At 37.5% G+C, this 13809-nt stretch overlaps 1 protein-coding gene across 2 annotated transcripts in view; it reads left to right on the top strand.

Moving 5' to 3' along the window:
- The window catches only part of LOC150086817 (reelin-like), a 1004591-nt gene that overhangs the window by 725976 nt on the left and 264806 nt on the right, over window positions 1–13809 (top strand). For both annotated transcript variants that reach the window (XM_090372773.1, XM_090372772.1), the window contains one exon: window positions 5151–5365. In XM_090372773.1, the coding sequence (XP_090228899.1) occupies window positions 5151–5365 (215 nt within the window). The remainder of the gene's footprint in view (window positions 1–5150; window positions 5366–13809) is intronic.

The raw sequence follows: 13809 nt of genomic DNA, 5'->3' as shown, positions 1-13809 counted from the left end.
ACTAGTTAGAACACGGGACCGAATCTATTGGTAACTCTTTAGGAGGCTTCCGGATCAGCTAGTATATAATCTTGCTACCTATACTCTGCCAGATAGTGACTGGAGGGAGTCCGAGTAGTGTGTATGCTTGGGGCATTGTCGAGGCTACGTTATGTCAAGGATCTGGGTATATTCTTACCATGTGTATGCCATATCCAAAAACTTCATTACTTCGTACAGCACTTTCCCCCACAATTTTTCTTACTATTGAATACACCATGAATTGTCTAACTAATAGAGTAAGCTTATCTGCGAAAAGATCTAAACCTCCCAAACACTTACTAGTTCATTTTACAAATATACATGGTCTCAATTAATCTCAACGATGTCCATTTCCACTTGCAGTCTGCCAAACCTCATGTACTTTTTCTGACAGAATCTCAGTTATCCATTGATTAAACTACTACTCATCTCAGTTGCCCAAATTATTCACTGTATAAGGATCTGAGCTTTCTCCAGTTCAACTTTCCTAACAGTGAGGTAATTTTCCATGGTGATTTTAATGTTCACAACTCCAGCTGGCTTCCGCTTTCTAGTCGCACCAACCCAGCTGGTCGAGATGCTGAGGCTTTTGCAATTTCTAATGACCTTGCACAGATTGTTCATTTACCTACAAGAATACCGGACAATCTCAACCGTACAGCCAACACGCTTGATCTTTTTCTCACAAACAATCCTAAGTACACGGTCAAAGTGAGTGGTCTTTTAGGTACCTCATATCACACCTTGCTGATTGTCTCTTCTTCAATGGAGCCTTTATCTCATGGCTATTCCCAACCTCATATTGTTTGGTATTACTAGAATGCAAAATGGGATGACCTGCGAGATTTCTTTTCTTCTTTTCCTTGGTCGGATTACTGTTTCAAAACTTATGATGTCAACGTTTGCTCAGATCCTATCAGTGAAATTATTCTTGTAGGAATGGAATCCTTTATTCCACACTTCACTTTAAAATCTTGTCCTTTATCTAAACCTTGGTTTTCCAATAAATGTGCTAAGGCTGTTCAAGAGAAGAAGGTTGTATATCGTAATTGGCTTGTTTCCAATTCTTCAGTTTCATTTTCTGCCTACACCAAAGCTTGCAACAATTGTAAAGCAGTCATTAATCAGTCCAAACTAGATTTTGAACAGACTAAGAGTAGAAAACTTGTTTCTTGCCCTAATGGTAGCCGAGCATTCTGGTTTCTTGCCAAAGCTATTGGCTGCAACTTTTGCCCATCGCTGCTCCCACCTCTGTCAAAACCAGATGGTTCTGTTGTCACTTCAGCCAAGGATAAAGCGGACCTGCTAGCATCCCATTTTTCTTCCAACTTATGATCTTGGTAAAATGCCTCCCACCATTCCCAACATGCTCCATTCAATGCCTCCTGTGGTCTCCGTCAAAAGGATGTCAGAAGGATTTGAAAGAATCTCGATGCTAAGAAATCTCCACGTCCTGATGGTATTTCTCCACTTGTTCTCAAAACCTGTGCTCCTGTTCCTTGCCACCTTTTTTCACTTTCTTATTCCAATGGTGTTTTTCCTTCTGCTTGGAAATTTGCTCATATCCAGCCAGTTTCTAAAAAGGATGACAAGTCACTCCATCCAATTATCATCCCATTGCAATTACTTCTACTCTTTCTAAAGTAATGGAGAAATCAATTAACTGCCAACTCTTAAACTACCTAGTAACCTTCTGTCTGATCAACGATCACCAGTATGGATTCTGTCAGTGTCGATCCACTGGTGATATTCTGGCTTATGTTACCCATATATGGATAAATTCAATGGAAAAGTTTGGTGAAACACAAGCAGTTGCTCTTGACATCTCAAAGGCTTTCAATCTTGTTTGGCATAAAGGTCTTCGAAACAAGAGGGGGGGAACCCTTCCATTGCATTGATTCTTGCTCGGTCTCAGGATCATAGTAACGAACCCATGTTTCATCATAACAATTCTGGAGATGAAAGATTCAGGATCCCTTCCATAAAGCTCTAAATTCTCCTCACAACACCGTATTCTGAATTGCTTCTGCACAGGGATCAGAAATCTTGGGACCCACCTTGCATTGACCATGGTCATCCCAAAATGTTCATGAAGGATGGTTATAACTGTTCCCTCAGATATACAACATTCCCTAGAGATTTGGGACACTTCAGCACAAGGGTTTCCACAGCTTGGCACATTTTTGGAGTGCTCACTATCACGGGCCTTCCTGGACGTGGATCATCATTGATGGACTCTCTACAGCACTTGAATTGTTTTGATCAGAATTTCACCTGGTACTCTGAAAGTGTGCTGTTGCCATACATACACAGCCACCATCCTTTCATAAATGGCCTTTGGATTTCAGGAAACATTTGATACTGTTTCACATAGAAGACTGCTGAACAAATTGGAGGGATATGGCATTAAGGGTAAGTTGCTACAATGGATAAAGGGATGATTGAGTGGAAGACAGAGAGTGGTAATCGAAGGACAGTGCTCTTCGTGGACAAATGTTATTAGTGGAGTTCCCCAAGGTTCGGTGCTGGGCCTATTGTTGTTTTGTGTATTCATCAGTGATATTGATGAAGGTATATCAGGATTAATGTCCACGTTTGCAGATGATACAAAGGTTGGCAGGATTGGTAATGACAGTAAAGACAGTATGCTACTCCAGCTGGATCTAGATAAGTTGGGCAAATGGGCTGAGAAGTGGCAACTGAAGTTTAACATTGACAAATGCAAAGTACTGCCTATGGGTAGCAATAACCCAAGAGAAACATACCAACTGTGTGGTACTACACTCAGGGAAGTGGAAAGTGAAAAAGACCTGTGGGTAATTTTGCAGTCAAATATGAAGTTTGCTGAGCAGTGCAGAGGAGCTGCCAGGGCAGGTCATGGAGTCTTGTCAATGATATATAGGAATTTTTCTAGCAGGGATTATCCCGTTGTACAAGGCAGTGGTCAGACCATACCTAGAGTACTGTGTACAGGTCTGGAGGCCTCATTTCAGGAAGGATATAGAGTTGCTAGAATGAGTACAAAGAAGGGCAACAAGATTGGTGAGGGGAACAAAGGGGGGGCTCGTACCAAGAAAGTTAAGTTCTGCAAATTGTAGTGCCTATAGAGTAGGCACCTGCGAGGTGATCAGATTGAGGTGTATAAGGCCTTGAATGGGTTGAGCAAGTTGAATGCTGATGGGATTCTTCCTCTTGCTCAGATTAAGAACCTGAGGAGGCATAGATTCAAATTGAGGAAAGACAGTTGTAGAATAGATGTGCAGATGTGCCTTTAGCCAGCAGGTGGTTGATTGGTGGAACAGATTTCCATCTTTTGTTGTGGAAGTTGATGGCCTAAATAAATTTAAAGCTGAACTGGACAAGCATTTGGAAAGAATGGAGGGGGTGAAATGGGAGGTTTTTTTATTTTTTATTTTGGCTGATACTTCATAAGCTTGCTTTCTTCTATAGTATGCCTCTACTAATGCTAATTAATTGCTATGAATCTATGTATTGTACACTGTACAGTGAAAACATTATGATCACCTACCCAATAGTGGGTATGGATGCTCTTAGGCCTCCAAACATTGTTGTATCATGTGGGCAGAATTGCATCCATAGATATGCAATAATCAGTGCTGGAGGATCCAAACTCCTGATCTGTCAATCCACACAATCCCAGAGTTATTCTATGGAATTCATATCTGGCAAATTTGGTAGTCAACATAACACTTGGATTGTTGTTGTTGTTGTTATTTGAATTTTAGGAGCATTAGCAACTAAGGCCATATTGCTCCAGGGATATGTGGTGGTTATTCCCTGGCCTTTCCGTATCCTCCGTATTTGGTGGTCACGGGCCCGAACCCTGATCTAATCAAGAGGCATGTGCATAGCACATGCTTCTTGATTACATTGGGGTTCTAATCGGGGCCCACCTAGCTACGGGGGGGCGGCTAACACTTGGAAACCATTCAGAAAACCACTCTAGAACAATACCAGCATGGCAAAGTATATTGTTCTGCTGGAACACCTGTGTGCCATCTAGGAAGATAGTAACCATGAATCATCTGATCAGCCACAATAGATGAGTAGTTTTTAGCATTCTAGAAGTATGAGGACTCTCAAAGATTCTTTGAGAATACCCTCAAAAACCCTTCTGCCACCTGCCTGTTTCTGTTAGTGCAGGTCAACAGAGTAATTCCTTTCTGCAGTTTATCACTGTACCCTCCATTTGCCATTCATATGACATAGCAGGAAATGTGATTCTTTAGAAAAGGTAACTTTTTGCCAGTCATCACTTGTTCAGTGATGTTGGTCATATACAAACTTTAGGCATTGTTGGTGATGGGTGGCTGTAAGCATGGATATCTTGACTAGATGCCTACACTGGCAGCCCATACAGAGGATGAGGGTTCATTATATCATGATGTTGGAAGCACCACTAGTTGTTCCCTGGTTAAAATCCATGGTTAGCCATTTCACCGTTTTTTCATCTAGTGGTTCATATAATGTGGAACAGCCTACATTCACCATAATAATTTATGAGTTACAGGTGTCCACCATTGGCCTGGCAACTTCTGCTTTGTCCACTGTTCATCCTCTCTTCGAATACCTTAACTACTGAACTCAGAGAACAGCCCACAAGATTCAGTTTCCATAATATTATTATTATTATTATTATTATTATTAGCCATATAGCACAAGGAAGCCTGAGGCCTATGCTGCACTAGCCAAAAAAAAAAAAAAAAAATTTCTGAATTACCCCGTGAGAGAGAGAGAGAGACAAAAGTAGAAAGGAATCACCAAGAAAAAGAAGAATGATGATATCCCGCTCAGGACCCTGGGTGTGCCAAACCCATACTCACCAGATGTGAGCCCCTGGGGTTAATTGCCACCCTTCGACCAGTACCCGACAATCATCCCTTGTTCAATGTCCATCAGATCACATCCCTTGCCCATGTTGATAATATTTCTCTTATGGACCACATGCCGTGAACCTGCATTGCCACGTTTATTTTGACTTGAAATAAATTAATGAGAATGTTATAACATAATATTGCAAACTTATATAAGATTTAATATTATCATATCTTCTTTCTTAGTGCCAGTCACTAAGAAATTTATATTTTAGTTTACAATTCATATTTTAGTTTTCTCTGGGATGTACTGCATCTTGGAATGATCCAGGTATTCCTGTTCAACTAGAATATTCTGCAGATTTTGGGCAGACTTGGACCTTGCTTTTGAGTCAGTGTTTGCCTTCTGAGTTGTCCTGCATTGATATAGCCCAACTTCCATCCCTATACTATGCACCACTTAATTGGCAACGGTTTGTGTTGCCTCTATCGGGGAAAATTTTATCAAGGTTAGTTTATGTTATAAAAGATATAGAGTTAAAGATAAAATCTTGGAAGAAAGTTATTAATATACAGTAAATGCCTGTTATAGTGATCACTGGTTATTAGAATAAGCCACTGTAAAGAATCAAATTTCAAAGAACTGATTTAAATCAATTAAATGCATTACACTTTCATTGTTTATTAGAATCACATCTTTGGTTATAAGAATCAATTTTGAATGCCTATGTGATATTGTTCTAAAGCATATTTCTAGAGGTCACAATGATAAAACAATAAAAACAATTTGCAGTTTTTGGTTTATTGGGCCTCTTTGTTTGTACAATCTGTTATAAACGGGTAGTTACTACAACTTTAACAGAAGAAGATATTGCGTACTCTGTTACTGATAATTTTGCCAAGGAAGTAGGAAAATGAAGATGAACTGTAATGGCAAACATGTGAAACTATAGTCAACCTGAGGAGAGCATTGGAAGAAACTGGTGCAAATTATTGTGAATATACTGTTATACAATATTGAAAAATCTATAAATAGACGTTGTAGTGATAATAAGTAACTATTTAAAATTATAATCATATTACAAAGTGTTATGTTTAATTAATATATATATTAATTAAGCTACCTATAAAAACCATATACTTATGGTATAAAAATAAATTTATACGATAAGTATAAATTTATTTTTATTTTGCTACCCTGTGGATAATATTCTTCTGATTTTCACTCATAATTTAATTGATGATAAAGTGCAAATTTGTACCTTATATCTTGATTTTTATAGCCTGTGGATAATATTCGTCAATTTTTCACCTATCAGAATCACTGTTTATTAGAATCAAAATTCAATTTGTAAACATGATCACTATAACCAGCATTTACTGTATATATTTTCTAAATGCATTATTTGTTTGCTGAAGAACTATTGAATTAGAAGGAGGCCTAGTTAGATTTTTAGCTGTATTCCACAGAATGTTTTTTAACTCAGTACCTATATATTTATAGCTGTTTTCTTTATTCCATCAGTGTGAATGATAGACTTAACCGATTGGCCTGGAAGTGGTCTCAAATTGATGTTTCTTCTGAGGTGTGCACAAAGTTGTTAAAATTAAAAAATTCTGAATAGTTTTATTTTACAGAACAGGCCAGTTTTGTACTACAAACGAGAATAGTTCAACATTTACCTCATAGATGGAGCCAGAGGAAGATGTTTACTGTTAAACAAACAGTTGCCTAAGTTGATAAGGCATTTTTTTCTGATTAAAAATTTGCACTTTAACTATTTAACTGATTAAAAATTTGCGTGTTTGCACAATTGTGTCCTTTGTTCTGAAAAAAAAAAAAAATAAATAAATAAAATAATAATAATATACAAACTCTGCTACCAATATACAAAATCTTCTAAAACTCTGTCTACCTTAAATGAAAGAACTAATTGTTAGGGTTCCATCACAGCTCACTATATGTCCGCACATTGTGCAAGTGAACTCATACACTCATTGCCATTCGTTACATTTAATCCATTCAGAACTCATCATTTTATCATTATCGTTATCAACTTCGAGTTTGTTTGTTTTTTGTTTTGAGGTTATTTAAGATAAATAATTTAAGGATTTAGAAGTATGTCACAATCAAAATGCTGCTCTAACTGGTTATGTTGAACGTACCTTGCGTCAAAGGGGAAACACGCCTTTTTGTGTTTCTGCAAATGTATTCAGGATTGTGTTGAAAGACCGATTCTGAATACATTTACACGTATATATTGACACTGCACGGGTACTACATTTCTTTAGGACAGCTAGATAAAAGCTCTGCTACCAATTGCAAAATTTTTGCAATGGGTACAGCTAGCTGTAGCCATTGCATACAATAGGCCTAATTGGTATGGTTTGAAATTGAAGATATTTCTTCGTAGGTGTGCAGAAACATGGGAAAATATAAAAATTCCAAATAGTAAAAAAATCCAAATAGTTTTACTTTACAGAACGGGCCAATTTTCTCTACCGGTAATTGATTTTATTATTATATAAATATACTAAATTAATAACAGATGGATTACTAGAACTATGTTCTTAATCTTTGAAAGGATTCGACGCATACTGCCTTACCTGCTCGCAACAAAACACAGACTACATTTCTTTAGGACAGCTTGAAAAAAACTCTGCTACTAATTGCAATATTTTTGCAAGAGGTACTGCTAGTATACCTTTAGTTTAGTAAGAAACTTGTGGTCCATCAGACTTGACAATAAAACAGGTTTTTTTTGCAACAGGCAACAATCCCATTAATAATGATGGGATTAGGGATATTGGTGATGCGCCTATATCTAAAGTATACTATGTGTGTTAAGTATGAGAGTGCATACCATTAATTTGAAAAATAGTTATTAATATATTTGCATGTATACTTTAATATTATTTGTGTTCTGTGACCTCTACCTCAAATATAAAAAGTAGGCCACGGTTTCAACCTTAAATATAAAAGTGGTGTTTATCTGAAAAAAGATTTGGAAACATTGCTTTAGAGAATAAGTCACAGCCCATTGCATGTAATTAGAATGAGTTGACATTGCCTATTCATTCATAATAATGTTGCAAGATTTAGCATTAGCATTAGCATTAGTAGAGGCATTTGATGCAAGAAAGCAAGCTTATGCAGCATCAGCCAAAAAAAAAAAAAAAAAATAAATAAATAAAAAATAACCACTTCCACTTCACCCCTCTGTTCTTTCGAAATACCTGTCCAGCTGAGCCTTAAACTTATTTAGGCTATCAACTTCCACGACAAGGGATGGAAGTCTGTTCTACCAACCAAACCATCCGCTGGCTAAAGGCAAATTTCCTCACGTCTATCCTACATCTGTCCTTCCTCAATTTGAATTTATGCCCTCTCAGGTGATTATTCTGAGCAAGAGGAAGAATCCCATCAGCATTGAGCATGCTCAAACCATTCAAGGCTTTATACACCTCTATCAGATCACCTCGCTGGTGCCTAGTCTCCAGACACTATAATTTGCAAAACTTAAGCCTTTCTTCGTAAGAGCACCCCTTTGTTCCATTCACTAATCTTGTTGCCCTTCCCTGTACTCGTTCCAGCATCTCTACATCTCTACATCCTTCTTGAAATGAGGCCTCCAGACCTGTATACAGAGTTACAAGCATCAGTTTTCAGAGCGTTATCCAAAATTTAGTTCAGTCAAAAGTTGAATAGTCATAATAACTATTCAACTTTTACTGCTGCATGTAGCAAGCATGGTAGGTTGTCATTATTTTCGGAAATAGGTGAAACCACACTAATCTTCACATAAGGCAAAAAACTTGAATCACTAAGAATTGCACCAAAATATGACTGTTTTCTTTTCAAAAGTTGTGTATTTTGATTATTTTACCAAGATGCACATATTTGATTCTTTTTACAAGTGTGTGTGTGTGTGTGTGTGTGTGTGTGTGTGTGTGTGTGTGTGTGTGTGTGTGTGTGTGTGTGTGTGTGTGTGTGTTAATAGCTCCATTAAGATGGCATACTTGCATAGAACAATACAAAATGTGCAGCCTGATACTGTAACAGGGAAACTAGAATCAACTGATGTCTCTGGGTACACAAATGCCTTAGGTAACCTTTTTAGCATTTCTCATTATCCAGCCTTTTGAAGAAAGCTCAGGGATGTAAGTAATATCATAACAATGTTGTTCTGGAGATCAAAATAGGAAGGGGGGTCTGCTAATGAAATCTAAGAGGCTGTAATGGTATCTGGGCAGCCCACTGAGATGCAGTTAGAAATTGTTGTCCTTGGTTTTCTTATCTTGAATAGCCATAGCAATGTGCTATGGCTGTTCAAGATAAGAAGATTGAAGCTACCAACAAACAGGTTTGTCATTTTGAAGCTCGATTTATGCCATTACGATGTACAGTGATTTTAATTCCCATGCCAAAATGTTGCATATCACAATTGGCTTGCATCAAAATCTCCAGGTTCACTTTCTGTCTACACCTAAGCTCATAACAATTGTAATCCAGTTATTAATCATTACAAACTGCCATTTGAAGTGGCTAAAAGTAGAAAACTTGCTTCTTGCTCAAATGATAATCAAGCATTCTAGTCTCTTGCCAAAGCTATTGCTACAGCATTTTTCCATTTCTATTCCCACTTCTGTCAAAATTGGATGGTTCTCTTACCACCTCAGCCAAAGATAAAGCTGACCTGCTAGTATACTACTTTTCTTCTAACTTGTGTATTGATGATCTTGGTAAATCTCCTCCTCCTACTATTTCCAGTGCATACTATTCAATGCCTCTTTGGGTCTTTCATCAAAAGGAAATGAGAAGAATTTTGAACAGTCTTGATGCCAAGAAAGAGCAGGTCCTGGTGGTATTTCTCCACTTTTCTCAAAACCTCTGTTCCTGAGCTTACTCCTATTTTGTGTCACCTTTTCACACTTTCTTATTCCATTGGTGTTTCCCTTCTGCTTGGAAATTTTCTCACATCCAGCCAGTTCCTAAAAAGGGTGACAAATCTCTCCCATCCAATTATTGTCCCAAGCACTTACTTCTACTCTTTCTAAACTAATGGAAAAATCCATCAACTGCCATCTCCTAAACTATCTAAAAACCTTTCATCTGATCAATTAACGCCAGTACAGATTCTGTCACTGTCGATCCACTGGCTGTTGGCTATACTAGCTTATATTACCTATCTGTGGACAAATTCAAATGGAAATGTTTGGTAAAACTCAAGCAATTGCTCTTGACATTTTATGGTTTCTTCTTATGGTTTTCCAAATTTTTTTTTTTTTTTTTTTTTTTTTTTTACTTGGGTATCCAGTTTTCTCTCTGGCAGCTTGCTGTGGGTGATGGTAGATAGCTCTCTATATTCTAACTTCTCTATTAATGCTGGCATTCCCCAAGTTTCAGTTCGTTCTCCCTCTCTTTTCCCCTTGTATATTAATGATCTTTCTTATCTGACTGGAAATACTATCCATAGTTTTGCTTTTCTGATGATAGCACATTGCATTCCACCTTACAGTTTGAAAATCCCTGCCCAAACAGCTTCAACTTCTCCAATATCCACTACCAATTCTTTAAACACTGAACTGCAGGTAATTCTCCAGTGGGGGTAAAGATAACTTCGTTAACTTTAATCCTTCTAAAACTCAATCCCGTCTTACATCTCTTACTTCTCACAAAATGAATTCTTCTGCTTCTATGCTTATCTTTGACAACACTCAGATTCCTAGACAAGGTCACATATCTTTATTAGGGATTACCCTAACTTCTAAACTCTCTTGGCATAAGCACATTACAAATTTTTCTTCCTCTTCATCTAAAAAAACGGATTTTGCTCTCAATGTTACTTTTCTTCTAAACAGCTAATCACTCCGTAGAAATCTGAGATCCACTCTACCATATATTGTTTTCACATTTTGGGCCATGTTACCAAACTTCTCTCAGGCTTCTAGACTCCATTCAAAAGAGGTCAATAAGGTTAATTAATGACCCATCTCTTACAAAGTCTCTCCACTCTCTGTCTCATAGACATTCTGTTTCTGCTGCATGCTTTTCTATAGATACTTCCATGGGTACTGTTCTTCTGAACTGGCTTCTATAATTCCTCCTCTCTCTCTCTCTCTCTCTCTCTTCCAAACCAGTCCTAACACATGCCACAACCAGTCAGCATCCTTTTACTGTCCAACTTTAAATTCACAAAACCATCTTTTCTTCTTCCTCATTTATTCCTTGACTTCTGTTTTCTGGAACAACCTCCTTTCAGATACTTCCTGAAAATTACAATGTGCACAAATTAAAGTATGATGTTAACAAGTAACTTCTTTCATCTCCTTAACCTTTAACCCACACATGGTATTAATACTATAAGTTCTAATATCTTTTGTACTTTGGGTTTTCATAAAAAAAAAAAAAAAATCATAGAGTAACGTACCACTTAACTAACATCAAACTGAAGATAGTTGATAATGAAAAACACTTGGGAGTTGCTGTATAAGTTGATATGAAGCTGTTTGAAAAATGTAGGTATACTGCCAGAACAACTCAGGGTTCTGTTAGTGATATGTAGGAACTTTGCCAATAGAGTTGTAGTGGTGATTATTCCATATGTAAAGTGAGGGTAGGCCACATCTCAAATATTGGATATAGGCTTGGAGAGCCCTCTTTAGGAGAGACATGATATTCTCTAAGTCACAGTGAATAAAGTAGTTAAAGCCTTTAAAATATTAAGTAAATTAATTCTGAGGGCACCTTTGCACTTGGTCATGTAATATGCATAAGGGGACATAAATTGATTAACTGTAATAGTAGTAGTGGCACGTGATGCAAGAAAGCAAGTGTATGAGCTTATGCAGCATCAGCCAAAAAAAAAAAAAAAATCACACCATTCCCTCCAAATGCCTGTCCAGTTCCTCCTTAAATTTATTCAACCTATCAACTTCCACAACTACAGATGGTGATTATTCCATGTGTAAAGTGAGGGTAGGCCACATCTCAAATATTGGATATAGGCTTGGAGAGCCCTCTTTAGGAGAGACATGATATTCTCTAAGTCACAGTGAATAAAGTAGTTAAAGCCTTTAAAATATTAAGTAAATTAATTCTGAGGGCACCTTTGCACTTGGTCATGTAATATGCATAAGGGGACATAAATTGATTGACTGTAATAGTAGTAGTAGTAGTGGCACGTGATGCAAGAAAGCAAGTGTATGAGCTTATGCAGCATCAGCCAAAAAAAATCACACCATTCCCTCCAAATGCCTGTCCAGTTCCTCCTTAAATTTATTCAACCTATCAACTTCCACAACTACAGATGGAAGTTTGTTCCAGCAATTAACCACCCGCTGGCTAAAGGCAAATTTCCGCACATCTATTCTACATCTGTCTTTTCTTAATTTGAATTTATGCCCCCTTAGGTTCATAATCTGAACAAGTGGAAGGATCCCATCAGAATTCAGCGTGCTCAACCCATTCAAGGCCTTATACACCTCAATCAGATCACCGCACAGGTACCTAGTCTCCAGCCACTGCAATTTGCAGAACTTAAGCCTCTCTTAGTTCATAGAAAAATGCACAAAAATTGACTTTTGGAATAACTCCTCCCTACTCTTTTGAGGGTCTGAAGTTATCTTAGTTTAAAGGAGGGTTTGACAAAAATGGAAAGTAATGGATAAATATAGTGAGGAAAGTAACATACATTGCTCTTTTGTTGACTGGTTTGTTTACTTGTAACATGACTTTTTTTTTTTTTTAACATTTTTGAAAATATTTTCGGTCCCCTCCACTTAGATACAGAGGCCCTTCGCCACTACAGTGCAGAATTTGTAGTGCTTTTCTCTATGCCACTAGACAAATACTTGCAGTGAACTAGGACTAATTAATAGATAATGGTTTTTCTGTGGATGGTTGAAATCCCTAGTCCTTTTTTATGATAGAAAAAGTACAGCTATACATATATTATTCATATGGCATTCTGTGGAAACAATTATCTAAACAATGCTTGGTGTCAAATTAACAACTTTAAAACTTTAATTCCAGAAAATAAAACAGTTTACAAAATATTAAATACACGTACTAGATGTAATTACCATATTTCCCCATGTATAAGACGCACATTTTTTCGAAAAATTTGGGGTCTAAAAACTGGGTGCGTCTTATGCAGTGGTTGTAGATTTTTTTTTACTTGCATTTCCCGCTTTTTCATGCTTGTTGTCTTTGTGCTCATTGTTTCCCACTTGTTACCGGTATATTAGGTTACGTTTTGCCACGTTCTGCCCAGAAATGGCTCAGAAAAGATTTTCGTACCGTGCTGAATTCAAGTTAAAAGTGATCCAGTTTGCAAAAGTGAATGGAAATCGTGCTGCTGAATGTAAGATTGTTTACTCCTCCAACTGAGTAAACAATCCGAGACTGGCTATGGGAAGAAGAATCCCTACTGAAAACGCCACGGCAGAAGAAGGCCATGAGAGGCAAGTCAGCAAAATGGCCTGATTTAGAGAGGGAATTGAAGATATGGATTGAAGAGCAAAGGGCAATTGGAATTCCTGTGTCCACAAAGATGGTTCAGCATGAGGCAAGAAGAATTGCTGATGAAAAAGAAGTTACTGATTTCAAAGGAGGACACAATTGGTGCTTCAGATTCATGAAACGGAATGGACTAAGCATGCGTACATGCACCAGACTTGCCCAAAAGATGCCTGAAAGCTATGAGCAGAAGGTCCTTGAATTTCATCGTTTTGTCATTCAATGTCGGAAGATACATCAGTTTGAGTTGGGACAGATTGCAAGTATGGACAAAGTCCCCCTTCAATTTGTACCCAAGTAACAGAACTGTTGATAAGAAGGGGGTGAAAACTGTAACTGTGAAGACAAGTGGACATGAAAAGAGCCATTATACAGTTGTTCTAGTTTGTTGTGCCGACGGAACCAAGCTGCCTCCTATGCTGATGTTCAAAC

Source organism: Mastigoproctus giganteus, chromosome 4 (genome assembly GCF_048544385.1).
Source record: "Mastigoproctus giganteus isolate SK-2022 chromosome 4, ASM4854438v1, whole genome shotgun sequence".
NCBI lineage: Eukaryota > Metazoa > Arthropoda > Arachnida > Uropygi > Thelyphonidae > Mastigoproctus > Mastigoproctus giganteus.
The sequence above is the reverse complement of the archived record's forward strand: the minus strand, read 5'-3'. Positions and strand labels throughout refer to the sequence as shown.